Source organism: Acanthochromis polyacanthus, chromosome 4, assembly GCF_021347895.1.
Source record: "Acanthochromis polyacanthus isolate Apoly-LR-REF ecotype Palm Island chromosome 4, KAUST_Apoly_ChrSc, whole genome shotgun sequence".
Lineage (NCBI taxonomy): Eukaryota > Metazoa > Chordata > Actinopteri > Pomacentridae > Acanthochromis > Acanthochromis polyacanthus.
In genome coordinates, this window is record NC_067116.1 from 39,981,184 (window position 1) to 40,004,326 (window position 23,143).

The window sequence follows — 23,143 nt, forward strand, 5'->3', positions numbered from 1 at the left end:
GCTGTTCATATGTCAAAATGTGTTTAAACATGCATGCATATGTGAGTACAGGTGTATATTTTTAATTAGCTCCTATGACTAGACCTGGTGCATGCCATCTGTTTCTGTGCAAAGAAATTATAGGGATCATTTTGTTCTGGACATAAACAGGAAAAAGCTTCTTCATCTGACTGTCTTAAGTATGTATTGAGAGTTTTCTGAAAAGCACAAATCCTGAAATCATCACCAAGTCTGTGTATCATGTGTTGCTTATTAAATGCAGCAGTTCAATCCACAGATGCAGTCAAACACGAGTATAGCCACTCCATGCTAACATGTCCCATCACAGAGCAGATGTTCAGAATAAAGCATTCCAATCTATTTCTTTTTTTCTAATTTTATTGCAATATTAAATTTGATTATTACCACACATGTTGAATAGGTTTCCTCAGATCTGTGCAGCCTGAAGGAGTTTTACAGACAATGAAAGTGTGATTCCAAAGTAAATTTCATTAGAAACCAGCTCAGTGGTAATAGAGACTAGAGAGAAATCACTGTAAAGTCATGAACATGCACGTTAAACACACCGCAAGTGCGATTTACAAGAAAAATCGCTTCATTTACAACATTTGAATCTCTGGCGATTGCGAGGTGAGTCAGCACTGTGGATTAGGAAGAAGAGATAAGAAAGGAAATACCAATGAGGAGATGTCTTTGAATTTGGGAAAAAATGGTTTAAATTAAATATTAGGGTAAATTAAAGTGTCATTCTTTAATGTTCTGCTTAGCTGATTGGGTGTATGTCTGAAGTGTGCCAATGCAAAACCACTGAAGCACATTTATTACTGTTCCTCTGGTTTATTATTATAGATTTATTCTGATACAAAAATGTATCAAAATGTTTTGGTGGTGATTCCTCCTACATTTTTCATGAAAAAGCATGCTAAAAACCCCAGTTGTAACAAAAAAAAACACTCAGAGAACATAGTGCTCCACCAAGGCTGTCCATTCCCCCATATGGCATTGTCACAATGCAACATTTTTTATTATTATTTATTGACGATCAGAAATTGTAGGACTATAGAATGTGGCCATGTAATACAGATGTACCCACAAACAAAATAACCTTGCGCTGAGCACAGGCGTGTGCTATGTATGTGTACTTTATGTATGGATACCAAATTGTGTGGCCTAAATATGTAACGGGCGGCGGGAATTGATGGGACTTGGAAACACCACCACAATTTAATCAGTTGTTCCCCGTGTCATGTCTAATGGATAAGTCCCGATAAGTCTGCAACGGTCAATTTGTAGTAGGATTGCAATCATGTGATCGTCAGCAGGCAGCTGACGTAGCGTTCACTTGTTGTCATGGTTACAGTGACGCCATGCCGCTATCTCGCAGTGATACAGAAATCTTTAACAAATCCGTGGATCCAGACTATAAGCCGCATCACTCCCAAAATCTAATCAGGTGGTCCTTGTGTCATTTCTGACCTTCCCTGAAAATGTCATCCAAATCTATTAGTCCATTTTTGAGTAATGTTGCGCACAGACGGACTGACAAACATATGCTGATCGTCACATAACTCTGGTGCGTTCATTGGCGGAGTAATAAATAGGAAATTAGCCCGGCAACTACCAAAACCAACCATCTTTGAAACCCTGTAGCCCTGGAATATTTTATAATAGAAACTTCATTTAAAGCTTAAATGGCTTACAAGACTTTGAATTCGTTTAAATTTCTATTTTGATATGTTTTTACACATTTTAAGTTTTGCAGATTCTCTCTGTTCTTCTCACTGCAAGCAGCCAGTGACTTTCAGGTGACTGTCTGATTAGTGCACTTTCAAAGTAAAAGCTCAGCATGATCAGGGTTCGTGAAACATTCTGGCTTTTCAGGAGAAAATGTACTTGACTACACTGGCACACTCAATATTAGGATATTTTCTAGTTTATTTCATTGTTCAGTCGGCATATACTAATGAATCTGTTGAGTCTATATTTGCAGTTTAAATCTAAAAGCAAAATAATATGCACGCTTATATTAATGATTATTTTTTTTATCCACAAAACTGAACATTATTGCACATCATTGGTTTTCTTCATATTCTGCAGGCCTCATTTGGTTTCTCTTGTCTGAACTGATAGCAGCCTTGGTTTGCTGTTTACTGATCATTTTCACAGCAAACACAAAGCTTAGAAATTAACACAAGTCAGCGTCGGTCTTAACTGGACTACAGAGATGGTTTTATTGTGAAGAAGTTAAAGAAATTCACAGTCGGTAGAGTTTCATTAGCAGTCACAGATTTCTGCAACTAAAAACTAATCAGATGACCGCATGACTGTTAGATGTTGAAGGTTATCCTGCATGAAGACATCATTTGTAAAGATGCAGTGACAGATTTGTTTGCATTCATTCAGTAGCAACGCAAAGGGTGTCAGTAACTCTGATGCTTTGGTGTCTTCATCAGATCCACGAGCGGCTCCCCGGAGGTCAGCGGCAGTGTTAAACAGCTTAATTTCATTATTTGCTTTGAGTTTGCGCTGCTGAAATAAATCGTAATATATTTCAAAATGAATCTTCTGATCGCTTTTCATCATTTTATCCCCGCTGGCAAAAAGGCCAGACGCTCAATTCGGTTTGCATTTCTTCTTTCACAAATGATTCCCCCTTGATGGGAATGAGTGTGTGTGCTTCCGTGCGTGTTGCTGTGTGTTAGAGATGAAACTTTGCATTCAGGTGTAAATGTCATGGCCAGGCCGGCGATGGCCTGGAGCCAGACTAGCCGAGAGGGAGGACACACAGCAGGAAGGACAGACTGACATAGCCGCAGGACAGGCTGTGAGAGCAGACACACACACACACAGACACACACACACACACACACACACACACACACACACACAGAGTCAATGTGCGACACAAAACACACACTCATACCCAAATAAGGCTCTTTAAATGACTCACACCTCATACAAACTCTGCACTTGCATGAAATGACAAACGCGCTGATTCAAAGACATCTGAAATAGAAACACACACACACACACACCCTCGTGCACGCTCGGTGATTGTCGGTACCTTAAGGTCAGCACGGAGCCTCGGTCTCTAATCAGAGATGAGAAAGATGTCCACATCACAAAAAATCACAGCTTCTCAAAATAGTCCTTCCCTTTCATCTCTGCTCTCTCTGACGGTTTCCCTCCCTCTCACCCAAAGCGAGGCCTAGCGTCGGCGTGACGAAACACACTTGTCATTTCTTGTGACAATAGCTGCACGCGCACACACACACACACACACACACACACACACACACACACACACACACACACACACACACACACACACACACACACATATAAATATATATATACTACACACAGCATGACCAGTCTCTGCCCCTATCTAAATTGAAGCAAACTCTGTGATGTGATGAGTCCTGATTGGTGTAAGCTGGGTCACTTTGATCTATCTGTAACTGTCACATTAAGCTCCCCGACTGTCCTGTGATGGCAGCAGAACATTCAAGCATTTTAACCTGTCAGGCTCAGCCCAAATTACCAAATGGCATTTTTTCTCACTCTTGAAAACGTCCATTTAGATCTATTTCTGTAGTCCACAGCAGCAGCGGCTAATTTTACCCCCTTTTTCTCTTCATCTGCATCCGCCTCAAGCTGCACATTATATAGCTTGAAATTGATGTGCGTTGCTCTCGGAAGGCAAAGGATACGGCTCCTAATTCTTGTTTCCTGCTGTAGCATTGTGCGCGCTGTGTGTTTACAGAGCCCGTTGTGAGCCTGCGTTGTGTTACAGAAGTGTTTGTGTGTGTCGGCATGCTCAGACAGGAGCTGCTCCGCTCGGGCTCGTTTACATTCCTGAGGCAAACAGCAGAAAAGTATTTGTTTCTCTCGTCTCTTTCTCTTAATCTCTGCCTCTGCTCCCTTCCGTGTTGCTTTGGCGAAATTATTCAGAAATAAACGCAGGGTTGCGTTTGGCTCGGCACGTGTGAAGTGGAAGCACACGGCCGATTGTGGGCAGAAACGCGTGTGAACACACAGGTGATCCAGGTGGGTCGAGGAGCAGAAGGGTACAAAGCTGGGTACAAAGGGCCACAGACAGACATACCGCTGACAGAGCGAGGGCAAAAGACAAAGTGCGCAGCAGATAAAGCCAAGTGTTCTGCGTTTGTATGTGTTTATCAGCATCTCGCCTGCTTTATCAGTTCTGTGCCCAACAATCAGGCAGTCGGCAGAACTGGCAGCGTTGCTCGTAATGTTCTACTCAAGGTTAGGCGCGGTTCGATCTCACGTAAAGCTGCTGCAGTTTTCAGGCGTCGTGTCATTTTACATCGCAGTCAGATTTATTGTGGTATCATGTCATGAGCGCCACAGTGGGTGCTTTGAGTCCTTTCTTTGCTAAAACTGTCACAAATCACTTCAGATTTACAATTTCCTGCACTATATTTACCTTTCCCCTTCAGGTTATTTGAATGCACGAATGCAAAATGTAAAGTTTTTCTCTGTATATTATAGTGTGTTCTATCACACACAGTGCAGACGGATGTTTAATATTTTTCCTCAATAAACTATCAACTTTCAACAGTTCTAATCAGTTGATTGATGATGATGCAACACGGCTCTCGAGGTTTAAGACAAGCGACACAGAAAAGCTAGATTATTAAAACAGGCAGATTCACCAAATTGTTTTTTTTCTTCATAAATGTGAGTCATTGACACAAACACAGACCATGAAAAAGGAGGAACAGAGGGTGAAAGATGCTACTGAAATAAAAGAAAATCATATGTCATTCTACACAACGTTATAAATACACTGACTTAAGCTGCATTAACAAAACAAAAGCTCCAAAATGAAATCTTAACTCACTTTTCCTGTTCTAAGCAAAACAAAAGTACAAGAGGAGTTGCTCTTCTGGGTTATAAATCATCAGTGGCCTTCTGGTTGATCGTCTCTGATTTGCTTGGAGCTTTTTACTTTATTTACAATGATAACTATGACATTTTAGACTGGCATATCATGTAATTTAGGAGATTTTTTTTTAAATTTCAATTGCAAGTCAACCCACTGTTAACATGTTTAGTTTTTTTTTTTTTACACATGGGTGCCCAAACATGGGAAACATATCCAATAAAATTGTGTTTGATTGTGACAGCTGCCTCTATATAGAACTCTGCTCTGTTTGAATCTACACTTTGTCATAACTGCTCAACCAGTTGTAAAGGATCATTCATTTTTGTGAGTGAATATTTCATATAAAAATTATTCTGTATGTTTTGTTTTGTATTATTGTGACATGCAGCGAGATCTGGTTCAGAAAATATCACTAGTGGACTTACATTGGGGGATCATTTTCTTCAGTTTGTGCTCAAAAAAGGGACTTTTCATGACATTTTTTTTCGTATTTTAACTGACCCATAATCAGAGTATTCAGTGTACCTGTCTAGTATTGCAGATTTTGAATTGATTAAAAATAAAAGTAAAAATTCAAAAGCTATCGTTGTTCAAATAGAATTTTAAATTTTAAAAAATGGTCTAAAAGTGAATCAAATGGAAACCTAAAGCAAAATATTATCCCAGAAACGGTTTGATATATCAGAAGTATTTTTATCAATATCAATATTTTATACTAGAAAAAGTTTGGCAAATCAGAGATGGTCGACGTGTGATGCTTTTAGCTGGAATGACAATTGTACAAATTACAAGTAGTTTTTACTTGAACAAGCGTCCCTCCACTGGCTGGAACCTCCTTTGTGAAAACTGCTGTGTCATACAATCCTCTCAAACAGGAAAACACGCGGGCGAACTGCACGATAAACAATTGCTGCCGCTGACTGACAGGCTGGCAGTAGTTTTATAAAGCAGATGTGGTGATAAGTCACGTGGCTTGATTGGAGGTGCATTGCAGCGCTTGTCCAATCAGGTGATCAGGGGGCGGAGCCAGGATAGGAAGCAGGTGCAGAGGATCACCAATCAGCAACAGGGACTCACACCTGCAAATCTGCAACACAAAAGGGGAGAAGAGCTGAAGGCCTGTAACAGATCAATATATAGTATAGCTTATCATTTGCTTCCTTTTCTCTTTTTTCTCACTTTGTAAATTGAATATCTTTAGATTTTGTCTTGCTGGCTGGTTGTCCAACCTGCTCAATCAGTCTTCAGATGTTAACAAAACTAACCTTTTTTCATCTATGTGACCAAGTAGTTTATATTAAAGAGTAATAATTAAGTTTTGTTTTGATTTATTCTGACATACAACTACATGTGGTTCAAAAAATATCACTGGTTGATTTCTGCAATATGAATTTTTTTATTACTGTGTACTCAAAGATGAGACTCTTCATGACGGCTACAATTAATTTTCAGAATCCGAAGAGCCTTTATTGCCAAGTGAGTTCACACACACACAAAATTTGACGTCTTGGCGTATAGAGTTGAAGTACTCAGCAACAACAACAGGCAGTAAAAGAATAAATATGCAAATCTAAATCAAAGAAATTCTAAATAAAAATGCAAAGAGTATAAGAAGTACTGTGTAAGAGTAAGTATAAGCAAAGTATTGTTTAAAAAAAAAGGCATAAATTTGCTTAATCAATAAATGAGAATACAGCTTAAATTACATTTTTCATATTTTAACTCGCCTGTAATCAGAAATGATTTGATCTACTTGTCCAATATTGGAGATTCTTCATCAATGACATCATGAGAAACGGCAGCGATAAAGTCGACATTTTAACTGTAATAGTTCCTGAGATATTACCATCCAAACATAGCCTTTATTTACATCGTGTAAAACAACGTGCTGAAAGGTGATTTTTAAATCTCTGGTTGGTGGAAAAGAAAAATTTATAGTCATTTTATTTGACATTTTATTGGCTAATTGTGAAAATAATAACCACTTATGGAATAGTAATTACAATCATTTCAACCTGGAGGTATTGAGGTGACGTCAGTGAACACCGTCATGCTTGTTTTGTATCTTGGTCTTAATGCTGTAATAATCTATGAATGTTGAAATGCTAAATTACCAAATGGCACTATAATATTTCTTTTTGTTGCGAAAGACAATCCATATTACGCAATCAATTGTCATAATTAGTTTCCTTCTGGTAAATGATTAGCTTGTGTTGAATAATACAACACAACCAGCTCTTGACTGGACTGATTTAACTCCTGGTTATGTATCTGGATGTATTTCGGCTATTCTTAGGGTTAATTATATGGAATCCAGACAGTGTTGCCATGCGAGTAACCTCGGCTCAGTGAGCATAATGCCTGGTTTATCGCCCTAATGTCGAGCTGTAGCGGTGAGTGAGGACGGCCGGCGCTGGGCGTGGTGTCGGTGCCGCTGAGCTCGTCTAAGCTGTCCGTGTAGCCTCGAAGCTGTTCGCCTGATCTTTAATCCCCCTCCAGCTCGCTTCCTTCTCATCTCTCTCTCTTTTTTCTTTTCCCCTCCCTCTTCTCGTCTCCTCTTCTGCCACATGTGCATCCCCCCCTCTCACAGTTTTCCCCCAGATGAGCTAAAATGGAAAGGAGATGAGTCGCGTCCTCCTACTGAAACCTCCGCTGTCATGTCCACTTTCAGAAACCCTGCATCAGCTCGTAGTTATCAGATTACCTTCCACGAATTATAACGAGAATCGATGGAAAAGTCGCAGGTCGCGGTGATGTAATGCAGGGAAGCTGATGATGTGACACAGTTCAGTCATTTTGGCCTTTCAGATGATAAAAATAAGGATGAATAAAGGGAATTTGGTTGATGAATACGTGTTTTTGTGTATTTCCTCTCCTTTAATCATGACTTTCTCTGTCTTATCAGATGAATACAAGATGAAGGGAGTGGAGGAGGTGAAGTACATGAGAGGGGATGAAAACCGAGTGAACGCACGCAACCAGGAAAACCTGGTGAGAGAAACACACACACACACACACACACACACACACACACACACACACACACACACACACACACACACACACACACAATGAACAGACTCGCACACCTCATTCTGACAGCTGACAGCCCGTCATCTGTGCACACACACTCAGACCTTTTCCTGACAGTTCATCAGCTCAAGCGAACAGACTCGTGTTTGTGTCCGAAAGGCAGCTCCGTCAACATCGGCAGCCGGCAGATACACACTCGTTGTCTCCTGCACAAGCACAAAAACGCACACAAAGAGGTGCTTCACACGCAGAGGTAGAGACGACATGCCGGCGTGTGTGGAATGTGTGGGCTGATGGCTCGCTTGGTTTGACTCCCCCACTGCAAAACCTTAAACAAAACCTCTTAACCTTCCGAACCACAAGCACATTTGCAATCCTTTTTATTCGCTTCTGTCGCATTTTCGCTCGCTGTTGGTTCATGTTTTGCTGCCATAATAAATTCTGTGCTTTTATGGAAGCAGCACAACCACGACTACACGGGAAGAGAACAAAAAATGTCTCTTGTGCAGCAAAGCAAAGTTATAAATAGTTCAATTTTTGATTATTCATTTTACAAAAATTCATTAAAATATTAAATCAGTGCCCACAGGTGTTGCCAACTGTGGGGAAAAAATGGTGACTCTGTACACTTCAGATATTTTTCCGCTTGATTTTTTTCATTTGTTTCCATATTTCCGTATTTATTCCCCGTTTGCTTTGGGTAAACACAGCTTAGAGTTCAGCTCGGTTCATGTGAAAATTCCCTGAATTTTTGGCAAATGACTCCTGGTTGCAAATGAGTCAGTCATAGCTTCACAGTTGCGCAAGGAAGTGCAGAATTTTTTGTTTTTGACAGCATCTGGTTGGTACAAAGAGTTTATTTTTGGTAAATTTGAATGGAATACGTAGAAGAAAATGTTTCTGATGGAATATCACTAATTTATGATTAGATTGGGTTCATTTTCAAGATAAAATAGATGGCACAGATGTGTAGTTTGAATAATGTTGGAGTTTTAACAGTTCAGTTACTTTTTCTGTATTTACACTTTCAAAAAACGACCATTTCTTCTGATAAATGGTGTAATTTTGGTGTTCAAACCAGCAGGTTTTAGGGCTCGTAATGCTAAACAGTGCAAACAAGTGCTGCAGGAGGCTATGGTTTGCTGTAAAAACTTGCAAATAACTTGACTATCCAATCCCTCTCGCGCAATAATGTAAATAATTAACAAGCTGAGACACATTATCCTCCAAAATGTAAAGCTTGTGCAGATTTATGTCTTCATCAACTCGGCTGAAAAGTCTAATACTAAGTAAACATGTGAGCCTGTTTGTCAGTTCAGTACATCAGGTCTGCCTGGCAAGCGGTGAAACAGCAACCAATATCATAAATCCTGATTAAAAAACAGAAGCAGTGTCACGCTGCCACAAATTACATTATGGCAGCAACCTTATCGGAGTAACTACTGGCTACCAGCACCAGTGAAACTCTAATTCTCTCTGAAACTCACTGTGAACACAGCAGTGCAGACACAACAGCACAGGAAAAGCGGAGGTTTTATGTGAAGATGTCAGATAAGGTGCTGCTGACGGAGGCTTCGTGCAGAAAGGGCGACAGCAGATTTGTTAGGTCATTTGTTGCAAATAAAATGCTGTCTCCTGGGTTCAACAAACACTCGGCTTAACTTATGCTATTGCAAAGATAATTTTCTTCTATTTTTGACCCTCTGAACCACAAGTAGTTTCTGGATCTTTTCTACCCCTGTCACATTTTTCACTACAATAGAAAGTCCAGCACATGTATGAAAACTGTATAACTATGACTAGAATAAGAAATAACATGTATTTTGTGCAGTATGACACACTAGTTATGCAACAAGTGGTGTTTAAAAAGAGCAAAAAATCAAAAATTTAAAAAACATTTTTAAATGTTGTGCGTTACAGGACACAATACCTACCTAATTTCTATGTAAGGCATCCTTCTATGTTTAAATTTATATATCTAATGCAGAACGAAAATACAAATATTATCTGTAGGCTCAGCGCCTTTTTGAAAAATGTCCTACCTCTGTTAAAGTAATATACTTTGACATGTTTTGTTTTGTTTCGTAAATGTTTGTGCTCCAAACCAAAAAAAATGTCATGAGCCTGAAATTAATAAATTAAATTAAATTAAATGAACTAAAAAATCAGAAGTTGAATTTGTTTGATTTTATATATATTTAATAAAAAAAAGATGGAAAAAAGCTTGAATTAGCGTGAACAACATTTTTCCAAATGCCCAGAGTTGTTACCCGTGTTTGAGCAACAAAAAGATGAATTTACATATTATATGTATAGTTGAATACGTACATATTTATTCAGTTGCCGTAGTTGTTTCCTATCTGCTCTGTGTAAACCAAAGCGTGCAGTTGAGCTGAAAAGTCCCTAGATTTTTGTCTCATGGCTGTTGGTTACAGTTAAGTCACTAATGGCTTCACAGTTGCACCGAGGAGTGCAGAATTTTTTTTATTTTTCAGAATTCATTCAGACTAAGTGGCTTATTTTTGACAAATTCTTAAAGGAGACATGTAGAATTAAGCAAATTCGATTTGGTGTCCCAACAGAACAGATGAGTAGTTCAAGAGCCGTTAAAAAGCTCCAGTGTTTCTTTCTGTTTTTACAGTTTCTGGATTTGATAAATGGTGTAATTTTCTGTGATTTTGCAACACTGCTGGGATTCAGAGGGTTCAACTGCAGAAATAGTTGAAATGCTTGTTTCAGAACGGGCACCAGGATACAATGCGGTGTTTATTGAATGAGTTGTCGTGAGAAAAAGACCACATTTTTACATGAAGCCAGGTAGCCTCCAGTACAGCTAGTACATGTGGCCAGGCCAGTGTTTGTGTCGTTACTGTAGGTGTTTGAAATCCAAACACTCTCACATGCTGTGGTGACAACAAGAAGAGCAGCATTTTTGGTTTAACAGAATCACCACAGTATTTTACATAACATTAAGCTGCAGGCAGAGCTCGAAAAAACATGGAAGGGAACTTGTCCAGCCGTAGCCACAGTTAATAAACAGTTTTATTAGGCCTTCACACACTATATCCCTGCCTCGTGTCCCCTGGTTGTGCTGGACCAGCTGGGTGAAGATGTAATTTGATAGTCCAGGTTACCTTCCAGTTACGTGGCTATTTTTGCTGATATGAGTTGTTTGTTTTTGAACCTGTTTTATCAGCTGATAATGAATATTAATGCCCTGTGTTTTCAGGAGAAGAGTAATGCGCAATTCAGGGGGAAACAGAAGGAGGTCGCTGCGGCAAACATCAAGTCGAAGTAAGTGATCGGCAGCAGCCTTTGGAGTTAGAATACCCTGGAAATGTGTAAAATAACCCATCTATGATCTAATTTGCAAAAAAAGATCTCTGTTTACACTCTGACAGTTTTAATCAAGCAGGTTTTCAGATATCCCTCTATTTCTGCTTCCACATGGCTCTCACAAGACAGATTTTTGCTTAAAAAATTCAGTACCTTTGTACAAATAATGTCACGGTAACTCAGGTTAATCCAGAAGCCTCACTGTGAATAGCTGCTGTTTGTTCAAGGTTAAAAAAAATTTATTCAAAATCTTAACCATTGAGCTAGAATGAATGCAGTTAAGCAAAAATCACTTCTTTGGCATTCACGTGAACAAGTATTTCATATTTAAAAATATTCCGAAAATATCACTAGTCGACTTCTGCATTATCAAATTTTTTTTATCAATCTCAGCTCAAAGGTTGAACTTCTCATGACGGTTGAATATATTTTTCATACTTCAACTCACCCACAGTCAGAGAAGCTTTGATCTGTGTGAGATTTGCGTTTCATGACGAAGCAGTTTTCATTATTATTCAGTAAAAAGTAGCTTTGCTGTAATTGATTGAAACGTGTCTCTGCTTCGGTACACAGTCACATCCATTAAGACGTGACTCGAGTATGTTAATATTATGATGTGAGCGCTTGGTGATACTTGGCGTCTGTCTTTTGTAATGCTGCCTCTTGGCCAACCTCTGAACGTGTTGATGAGTCTGCGTTAAAGTGCACATAATGGTTGCAGAGCCTTTTGGCTGAGCGACGGGTTTTAAGACTTGATGAAATAATGATTTTAAAATCCACCGCGGCCAAACCCAGCCCAGCGATTTCTCACACTGCAGCGGAGGATTTCAGCGTGTGTGTTTGTGCTGTGTGGGGGGTGTAATGGAAAATTCTCATGATGTATTTGTTGCCTCCCTTCTCCTCCTCCTCCTCCTCGTCTCCAACCTCCAACTTCCTCTCCTCCGCCTCCTCCTCTCTTTTCCATTTCTCTCGCAGTATTCACACGTCAGAGAGCCAGCAGGAATTTTTCAGGATGCTGGATGAGAAGATTGAGAAGGTGAGGAGGGGAGGGGGGACAGTGGTGGTGGGAGGAAGGGAAGGAGGGAGGGCTGGGTGTCGGAGCATTTAAAGGAAAAACAGCTGGGTCTTAAAATTTAAAGAGGCAGGCTTTAGTGCAGCAACATCCATTAGTCCACATTGTCATTCCAGCCTAACACTAAGCTCTGAAATGTGTGAGGGGGAGGAACAGGTGATGAGCTGCTCTCAGTCTGCCGCTTGAATTACGCTGCAGGTCCATACATGGTCAGAGGCGGCGAAATGAGCAGCGGCTGGATTCTGCTCTGATATGATCCATTTCATGTTTCGACCGCCGTGAAACGTGTCTGTGTATTTTCAGCTGCGACTGCAGGAGCTTCCAGGTCTTTCACCTGAAGAATGGAACTAAGTAACGGGCTTAAGTGAACGTACTGAAGTATTATTAGCAGTAATTTTATATTAAACTGGGAATCTCAAAGATTTGCATCTCATTAAGTGTCTGTGAAGTCGCTGTCTACATTTTATCTGTTAAAATCCACCTTAAACCGTCAAGAATCTCTGATTTGCCTGGAAATGTTCAATCAATAAATATGAATACTTTCTGAGATTTATTTTTTTAAAATGTCTACTGACTAACTTTCACTATGTTTTTTTTCTCACACTAATTTCAGGCTGTTTGAACACAATAACTCAGGAACTAGTAAAGCACAAACAAAAAAGAATTTGTTTGATTTATTTTTGGTAGAAATCCAGATTTTGTTTATTAGTTATTGATGATCATAAATCACAGCAACATAGAATGCGGCCATTTAATATAGATGTACCCGCAAACAAAATGACCTTGCGCTGAGCACAGGCGTGTGTTCTGCATGTGTATGTTATGTACGGATACCGACATAAATATGTAGCGGGCGGTGGGAATTGATGGAACTCAGAAACACCCCCACAATTTAATCAATTGTTCCTTGTGAAATGTTGAATGGATAAGACTCTGTAAGTCTGCAATGGTGGATTTGTAGTAGAATCACAATCATGTTATCGTCGACAGGCAGCTGACATAGCGTTCACTTGTTGTCATGGTTACAGGGAGGCCATGCCGCTGTCTCACAGTGATTGCAAAATCTTTAACAAATCTCTGGATCCAGACTAAAAGCCACGCCACTGCCAAAATCTAATCACTTGGTCCTTGAGTCATTTCTGACCTTCCCTGAAAATTTCATCCAAATCTGTTAAGTCTGTTTTTGAGTTATGTGTACAGACGGAATAACAGACAGACAAACGTACGCCGATCATCACATGACTGTGTTCCATGGTAGAGTAATAAAAACAACATTGTTTTTTTTTTTACATTGTTATTTCTCATCATGCAAATGATTCTGTTATATTTAAAGATCTAGTTATATTTGGAGAAGTATTTTGGAGCTCCAGAACTTTTTTCTACTTGGATCAGGTTATCTTGCAAATTTGTATCTTTTTATTTTTTGAGTTACAACTTAACAAACCTGCTCAATCAGTTGTTAAAGTTGAAATTTATGTGGCCAAGTATTTCATATTAAATAATTATTTTATATGTTTTGCATTATTGTGACTACATCAACAATTGACTTCTGCATTGTATTTTTTTAAATATGTGCTCAAAAATAGGACTTCAAAATTTCCATATCATTGCGAGATAGCGGTACAGCGTTACCGTAACCATGACAACAAGTGGACACTACGTCAGCTGCTGATGATCACATGATTGCGATCCTACTACAGATCCATTTCTGCAGATTTATCGAGACTTATCAATCAGAAATGATACAGTGATTGAGCAGCCTTGGCGGAGTCCTGAGCTCTCTGAATGTTTTTCTTGTATTTAGAGGCAGTGTAAGTGACAGCTTCACTCCCTGTAGAGACGCACACCATAGATCTGTAGTTGTTCCCATTGAACCACTTTCAGTCCACTTGAAGTCTGAGCTGACTCCATACATGCACAGTAGATTGGTATCTATGCATTTTATATAGGCACACTACAACGAAGTATTTGCACTACAAACTTGACTAGATGCCGAAATTATTTTGCAGATGCAGAAAGTATAACAGATCTTAGGTGGAGTCAGGCAAAGATGGCAACAGATACCACACGGAGCTTCAAACCGGGGTGCGTCACAACGGTTTTGCCCATCTGTATTTACAGTCTGTATTGCTGCCAAAGAAAACAAACTGGACATCTCAAACTCTGCCACTTGAACAATGAATAAACTTATTATGTGCAATATGAGAGGAGTCGCCTGTAGTGGTGACTCCACAGAGCGTTATCGTCCGACTCAGCAGCTCCCCTCAGCTCTGCAGAGCACTTTAATGCCTTTCAGCTCTGTGTTTTGGTCGTCTGGCAGGGAAAGATACCGTTAAAGTTCACTTTTACTGCTCTCATAGCGTTGTTTTTTCAGCCACAGCGAGCAGCTGTTTTCAGCACAAATGCTCTGATAAACCCGAAGCTTTACCTCAAGCAGCAGACAGAGAAAGTTGGCGACATGCTAATGGAGCATTTAGCCGCTTAAGAGTGAACTACTTCTCTTTGGAAGTCACTGGAGAGCAAATCTAAAAAGTGAGTGACTACTGGAGTTACTTTTATGAGTTGTCCACAAACACAACTCCAAATGAATGATGCTGCTGCTCTGTACAGTCCAGCTGTGTGCTCCTATCAGGTCAGAATATGCTAATATGGCCAAAAAAAAGGTCAATGCACGTTTAATTCCCTTAGATACTATCAGGTAGTTTAAGGACAAACTGTGTATCATGAATGCATGATTCGAGACTTTGTCTATTCCATATAAATCTGCAAAAATGCATTAAAGGATGAAATACATGTTGTGAAGTAAAAAAAAGCGCACATCAAAAAACTGCATTCAAACCTCAGATTTATGACTATTTTGTTAATATATAGACAAGAATCTATGCAACATTAATAGAATTTGTGCTATATCTCTATTTTTAATATTTTTCGACTCATTGGACAGTCTGCAATATCAATGTTTTTTACAAATGTAGAAGAAGCTTGCATGCACTATAATTATTTTTCACGTTCAGAAGATTCTGTGCAATTCCAGAATTTTTACGTATGAAGAATCTATACAGTATCAATAGAATAATGTTAGTATTTTTCTACTCATGGAAAAATCTGTGCAATATTGATGTTTTTTTTTTCAACATACACAAAACTCCTGTGCAATATTGGTGTTTTCCACATTAAGACAAATCTGTGGAGTATCTAAGATCAGCAGTACTCTGGTGTATTGTTTATTTTTACGTTTTTTCCACTAATGTCCCTACATTTTGGCTGCTCCTTTACTGCTGTAATTGTGTAAATTTCCCTGCTGTGGCATTCAGTCTTATCTTAGCATTAAAGGACAGCAAAATCCTTCACTTTACTACTTTAGGTGGAATACTTGCGCAAATATGCTTTGTTTGTCAGTTCCACAGCTGATATTTAGTGTCTCGCTGTGTTTTAAGTTCTTATCTGAAGAGAGAGGGCTGCTGAGAGCTCCTCATCTTAATGGAGGAGACAAAACAACACAACTGCTGACCTGTCAGCACTTTAGCGTCTCCTCCGGTGTTTTCTTTCGCAGAACCTGCAAACAGATGAAGGTTTGTTTATGTGCGAGTAACAGGTGCTGCTGCACTTTGGAGTCATTTGAAGGAGGTTATTACTGAGGAACGAATTATGCACATCTCATATTATGTCCTTTTTCTCCCTAATCCCTTTCTCTTCAGGGGCGAGACTACTGTTCGGAGGAAGAGGAGGAGGAAGATGGGACATAGCACACAGGCCCCCGTAAAGTCACCCCCACAGAGAGCCTCACTGTGTGAATGTGTGTGTGTTGACGTGCGTGTTTATGTGTGCCTGAGTGAAGAAATCAGTGTTTTAACCGACGGGGCGTTGATGCGACTGGACTCTCTGTGTGGCAAAGATTTAAATGGAAGTGAAAGAGTGGAGGATGCTTGAGATAGAGAAAGAGAGAGAGAATGGAATATAAGAGAACTTTTCTTCAGAGACTACAGCCCTCCTCTCTTTAGCGCCTCACCCCCCTTCAGGCCCCTGAGCGGACAGATCGAGGTGGCGGAGCGATGAAGGGACGGACAGATGAAAGGACACGATGACGGATGGGCGCACATCGCCGAGAACGGAGGGGAAGGACTCGCCGCGGTCGGGGTCAAACAGAGCCGCTTCCTCGGGCAAAATCTCACGAAAACCTCCATCTGTCCCTCCCTTTCTGTCCCGCCGAATATTTAACCCCTGCAATTAAAGGAGCTCCAAAAACACAAAAGGACTGGGAGAGACACAAGCAGAGAAAAAAAACTGGAGACAGAGGAGTTATGTAACACCGCCAGGACCCACACTGAACTTTTTTGGCCTACTGTCAGGCTGGACGAACCGAGGGTGAAGGAGGGTGAGAGGGCAAGAAAGGAAGGAGGGAAATTTGGGATATTTTAATAAGATAGAGTTAAAGGAGCGAGCTGGTGGTTTAGAAAACTCTAAACTCCTGCCTTCTGAAGTCAAGGACCTTTATTTTTTTAAAATTTTTAATTCTGTTCTGCAGCCACTTGTTCAGTTAAATGTTCCCTTTTCTCTTCAGTTTGTTTTACTCTTGGCTTCCATCGTAGTGTATCACCATCATCGGTCATTATCGTCCTCATCACCACGGCAGGCGGATTGAAGCTGCGTAATTCAGAGCGTCTGTGTCTCGACCCGATCCATCCCCCTTCATTTATCGAAACATTGCAGCTTACACACACACACACACACACACACACACACACACACACACACACACACACACACACACACACACACACACACACACACACACACACGTCTGGTTCTTATATCCCCGTGGGGACTTACCATTGACTCCCATTCATACCTAACCTCATTTTTGGTCCCCACCGAGATAGCGTGGAGTCAGGTCAAAGTCCCCATCGGTATAGATAAACGCGTACGTACAAATCGCACACACATTATCGGATCGTCTTCATTTCACCAGCAGCAGACTATCATGTGCATCAATCGGAGGTTTTTCCAAACACAGTCATAAAAACAAGCTCATTTCTGCTTTGGTTCAGTGTTCGTGCACACACACACACACACACACACACTGGCACTGAAGCAGCAAACTGGGCTGAGCTCAAGGGGGGGGGGGGGTGCGTGGTTGCCGTGGAGACACAGACCTGATCACTTTAGTTTTTTTTTCTGTTGTTGTCGTTGTCATCTTTACTGGATACTTCCTGTTGTATTATTTTGAATACTTTTTTTCTATTAAAAATAAAAACGCAGAAGCTCTGAATGTGTGTCGTACCTCGATGTGTGTGTAAATGTGTTTGTGTAGCTGTGGGCGGAGTAGTGGAGCGCCATCACGCTGCCAGTGGACTGAGGAGTGTGAAGTCAGTCTATTTTCCTGTGGTCATGCTGCCTGAAGCCATGCAGTCCGAGCTGATTCATTCACAACTGCCAGACTGTGTTGTGCCACCTGCTGGTATAACATCTCTACTGCAGTCTAATGTCCACTCTGCTCCTTTAAACCTAACATACAGTTTAGGTTTATCTTTGTGCAGGAGGTATTTTAAAATTTATTCATTTTGTTTTCATATGTTGAGATAAATTAAGCATCAGAATTCAAATTACCACAAGAAACACATTTGCACTGGTAGTATTTGTATATATAGTTGCTTTTGTGTGTGTTTGACTTGAGCAAATTCAACTGCTAGGCCACTCCAGCACCTTTCAAAACAAAAGCATTTCAAAGAGCTTTACATAAGGTGAACATATGCATCAGAGCAACATTTAGATCATACAAGAAATGAAAAGTTAGATACAGATGAACACAGCCGGTGGTTTTGCTGCTAAATTGTTGCTTCGTCTGGTTGGAAACAGCAATTAGTGGCTGCTAATTTTAGCTAATGTTATACTAAAAAGATGTTCCTGAGCTTTCTCTACATTCTGAAACTTTTATATTGCATTTACACTGTTTTAAGCTAACATTTTCCCACAGTTGTAGGCTCAGCAGCATCAACAGCAAAGAATCTGATAAAATCTCTTAAAGCCACACTAATCAATGTTTTTAGACCAATAAAGGATCAATTACTAATTTTAATGAGAAAATGAATCTTCATGGTGAATAACTTGCAGAGAATCATCATCACAAGAATTTGTAATTCTACTCAGGTTTCCAGATCTTTGTGTCATCTTTGCAAATAAAAAAGCCCTAAAACCAACTGCTCAGCACTAAAATTATCTGGAAGCTAAATAATTAAGTCTTTGTTATTTCAATAACAGTGACATGACTTTGAAAAAGCAAAGTGCTTTCTGGTACAGAAATTATTTGATTGGGATATAACGTAACAACTTTAAATTTTAAGATTAATACCCAGCAGTGTTATTCATGATGTGAATTTACTTCACTAATTAAAATATTGTGGTTTAAACCATGTGAAATCATGTAAAATTCTAATTTAAACGGCTAAATTTAATAGTTCCTACAGTATTATTAATTTTTGGAGATTTATTTGACTAGTTTAAATGTTGGGGTTGACACCCTGATAAATTACACGTGGAAAACCCAATAAATCCAAAGATTTCCTATGGATCCGACAGATTTTCCAGGTATAGTTTGAGGATTTTTCTTTGAAATTATTTTTTAAGGCAAGTTTATTTGTATAGCACAGTTCAATGCAAAGTAATTCAAAGTGCTTTACATAAACATTAAAAAAAAGTAAGACAGTAATAAATACAAAATAAAATACAAAAAATATTTAAAATTAATATTTAAAAGAAGAAAATATATACAAAGTAAAAGCAATAGAGTATAACATATAGCAATTCTACCTACTTGGTACAAAGTGGAGTACAGCAAGTAGGTTTCAGAGTGTCCTTTTATTGTAGGCAGTCTGAGGCACACCTGTGCACTAATCATGGTGTCTAATCAGCATCTTGATATGGCACACCTGTGAGGTGGATGGATTATCTCAGCAAAGGAGAAGTGCTCACTACCACAGATTAAGACAGATTTGTGAACAATATTAGAGAGAAATGGTGATATTGTGTATGTGGAAAAACCTTTAGATCTTTCAGTTCGTATGTACATATTTAAAGGCACTGACAGTTTGAGCGGACCTTGACTTTGACTCAGATGTTGTAACTGTCCAAAGACAGTGATTAATGGAATTTAAAGTTGGTTTTTGTTTTGTGTTTATATTATATACATGTTTGAATTTTGCATAATTGTCCATAATGAAGTGAGAGGTGAATGTACGCCTTTAAGAGGTCACCCGTGTGGGATTGTGGGTAATGGCAGCACGGCTACAGAGGAGAACATCATCCTGAGAACTCTACACGGTCTGAGAGGCGCACACGGTGACGTGACTTTTGTGGGTTTTTTTCTATTATTTGTTCACATGTGTTGTCTAGCGCAGTTTGGCGTGTTTTACCTAGTGACGAAAGACTAGTTTGGAGTGTGTCTAATTGTAAATGTGGAAATTATGAAATGTCTTGTATATTTTTGACATGTTTGGGTTTTTTATATATGTATGTGTATATATATATATATATATATATATATATATATATATATATATTATCGTAGCTTTCACGGTGTTGGCAGACTGCAGGAAATGTCTAAAGACATCTGTATGAAGCGTGGCCTTCAGACCCGAGATGTTTCTGTCAGGAGGTGGTGGAGCCCAAAGACTGAGCTCCAAGTGTGAGTGTTGTGCTTCAAATCTGTTCACCATCTAAAAACGTTTGCTAATATTTTCACCTCATCATTTTTATTAAGACACAATATGTCAGTGTTTGTGATCAAAAGCATCAGTTATCACAAATTTACAGTAGCAGTTCATGCATACAACTACAAAAGTACAAAAAATATGTGGCTTATTGCAAGTAGACTAATAGTTTATTGTTTTATTGTCCTTCATGGGGATTAATTATATAAACTGTATATGGAGATGACCAAATCATCCATTGTGTCTCCCACAGGTTGCCAAAGAGCAGTTTTGAAGCTCATTGTGGTTGCTCTGGAAAACTCCAGGCTAATCCAAAAATGAGCATGAAAAGAGGTGAGTGGACATGAGGTGAGCCATGCAAACTTATCTGGTTTCTGAATTATGACTAACTTTAAACCTTAACACAAGTTAATCAAGTGAGTGACATAAAACAACTCTGGTACGGGTTTCATGAACACAGAAACTATCCATAGGGACCAAAATAGTTTTTGTAGCAGGCTGTAAGCATGTTTATTTCTGCTATAAGGTTGGGCATTTTAACATGGGAGTCTATGGGATTTAATCGCTTTTGGAGCCAGTCTCTAGTGGACGCTAGAGGAATGTCAGTTTTTGGTAATTCTGTGCAGGCTTTATTTTCAAACTTGCTGTTTGTGAAGATACTAATATTAATTAACAAATGTCTACCGCAGTGAGTTTGTCATCCATTTCCACAAAAGAAAGGATAAAACTTTATTAATCCTGAAGGGAATTCTTCTTCCAGATATTGTTCAGGAAAAAAAACTAATGATACAACATAAGAAATGCAGTCCTTAAAAGAACAAACAGTAATATGTAAGTACAATGCATTACTGAAATACAATAAATGAGCCAAGATAGAATGACAATAGAAGAGTAAAAAGTAATACTGGAAATTATATGAGGATAATCATTATTATAACACACATGATAGTAAAAGAAATTAATGAAATATTGTATTGCAATTGATAAAGGAAGGAAATAATGCACATACTGACAAGATTGTACATGAAAATGAAATATTGCCCATTTAGTCAAAATGAAATGTGACATATGAAGCTGAAATATTACACCTGAGAAATGAACATATGAAATATTGCAGATGAAATGAAATGCTACACATGATGCAGAAACTATTGTGAAGTAGTATATTGAAAGTAGTGTTTAAATCTAAGAGTGTTTTAGCTGTGTTTTCCTGCACAAAAGCGAGGAGTTGTACAGTTTGGTAGGATTGTTTGTCTCAGCAATGATCGGTGAAGTGAAATGGATAATACTATTATTATTATTTTTTGTAAATGTCCATATGATGTGGTCACATATAAAACCCTGGAGTGCTGAATCAATACCTGCGCCTATGGTCAGGATAATGTGCAGCCTCGACAATAGCAGAGCTGATCTCCTGCATTATGAAAAGGCACACTCAGTAGCCCGGCTGTTTCTTTAATCGCTGCACCCAACTGTATTTCTGTAGCGCACACAAACTCCTTCTTTACCTCGCATGACTCACTCTCAGGGGCACATAAGGTTACAATCAGCAGCCACGGAGCACATCAGCACCGTCAAAGGGTCCCCGTGGGCCAGTACTCACAGCAAGGTTCTCCCACACAGAGAAATAAAAGTGTTGGAGGCAGACGGAGAGAGGGAGGGAGGGAGGTAGGCAAGGTAAGAAATGAAGACGAGGGAGTCGGGAGAGTGTGAATGTGGGAGGGAGGGACGGAGGGAGGGAGGGAGGGAGGAAGAGACGGATGTTGCCCGTTAACCTCAGACAGGAATATGGGCAAGAAAATATTCTTTCCACCCTGACGTAAGTACCAATAAAGAGCCCTCTCCTCCCTGCTTTGTGTGTGTGTTTTACAGGCTCAGTGTGTGTGTGTGTGTGTGTGTGTGTGCGCTTATTGAGGTACAACATGTTCCTGGCTGTGAGTGTGATTTAAGGCCAAAATATCTGAACGAAAATTCACATTCATAACAGAAAACTGTGAAAAACAGTAGTTTGTTTGTCATGTGGAGGTATTACTGCAGTGTTTTCAAACAGAGCTCATGCCAGCACACCTTTAGCAGCTTCTGGAACACGAATAGCTTGGATGCTTAGAGTAATGAAAGGTTTGCAAATGTATTCAGAGTGTGATATTAGAGCTAACTGGATCCAAAATGTGCAGCAGTTTTACAACATACATTTTCTGACTTAGTCATCCTAATCTATGAGGCTGTGGTTTAGGATTATTTCCCTATAGGAAAAAGTAATTAGCAGAGAAAATGAAATGCTGGGATTTTTTATTTTTTTTGGAGAAACTAAAGGGAGCCTAAGTAAGGCTAGATAGATTTTTGCAGATCTGTATCTTGGAATTTTCAATTAGAGGAAACAAGCTGTAAAAAGCCAGTCAGTTATCTTTACCTCCAAACAGCTGCACTACAGTAATCCCTAGCAGGCTGTGGTTTGTTTTATTACAGACCTATGCTGTTGTTCTTACATTTTACATGTTGTTTTTGTGACATTTCTGTCGTAAAAGTGTTTAATAGGGTATCAAAAAAGGTACATTTTGACCAGATCTACTGCATTTTGGTTTAGTCTTTTTGGTTTGTGGGAGATAGAAGGAAGGCTTATATCACACATACATGATTTTTGCATGAAAATTGGTTGCAATGTTTGTGTGTGTGTTATTGTGCGTGAAGGAAAAAGCTGCAGACATGATTACGTGGTGCATGTGTGCGTGCCTGCAGACGTTGCCCACGTCGACAGCATGAGTCAACGGCGAGAGGCAAAGGGATGGCTTCCTGCCTGGATACCCAGCAGGCCTTTGCTCGGTGTCTTAACTCTCTCCAGCAGTTCCTGGCTGCCTGATAAACACTTTGGAGTAATCTACCCCGGCTAGCTCTAAACGCTCCATCAGCCTCCTAACCGAATCGTCCCTCAGTCAGTGGAGACAAAACAAAATTTCCATCCATCTACAGCGTGCACAGTGTCTCTCCTCCCCATCCATTTGCATGTAAAACCTCAATGCAGATCCATACTGTGGATTACCTTGGCAAGAAAAAAAAAAGCTGCTCTGTGGGGGAGGCCAAGGCTTT

General features: G+C 39.5%; 2 protein-coding genes across 5 annotated transcripts in view; both read left to right on the forward strand.

Annotated features, from left to right (window-relative positions):
• The window catches only part of zgc:92140 (uncharacterized protein LOC447854 homolog), a 41,008-nt gene extending 23,386 nt beyond the window's left edge, over nt 1-17,622 (forward strand). For both annotated transcript variants that reach the window (XM_022205011.2, XM_022205012.2), the window contains exons 3-6: nt 7,818-7,903; nt 11,175-11,239; nt 12,257-12,317; nt 16,052-17,622. In XM_022205011.2, coding sequence (XP_022060703.1) covers nt 7,818-7,903; nt 11,175-11,239; nt 12,257-12,317; nt 16,052-16,099 — 260 coding nt within the window. In that variant the 3' untranslated portion in view covers nt 16,100-17,622. The remainder of the gene's footprint in view (nt 1-7,817; nt 7,904-11,174; nt 11,240-12,256; nt 12,318-16,051) is intronic.
• A 2,332-nt stretch (nt 17,623-19,954) lies between these two features.
• Nucleotides 19,955-23,143, forward strand: part of colgalt2b (collagen beta(1-O)galactosyltransferase 2b) — a 45,895-nt gene continuing 42,706 nt past the window's right edge. The window contains exons 1-2 of one of the 3 annotated variants that reach the window (XM_051947545.1): nt 19,955-20,034; nt 20,313-20,392. The gene's annotated coding sequence lies outside the window, so the exon portion shown is untranslated. Of the gene's footprint in view, nt 20,035-20,312; nt 20,393-21,787; nt 21,879-23,143 lie in introns of those variants that run through there. The other 2 variants (XM_051947547.1, XM_051947546.1) reach the window with 2 other exon arrangements.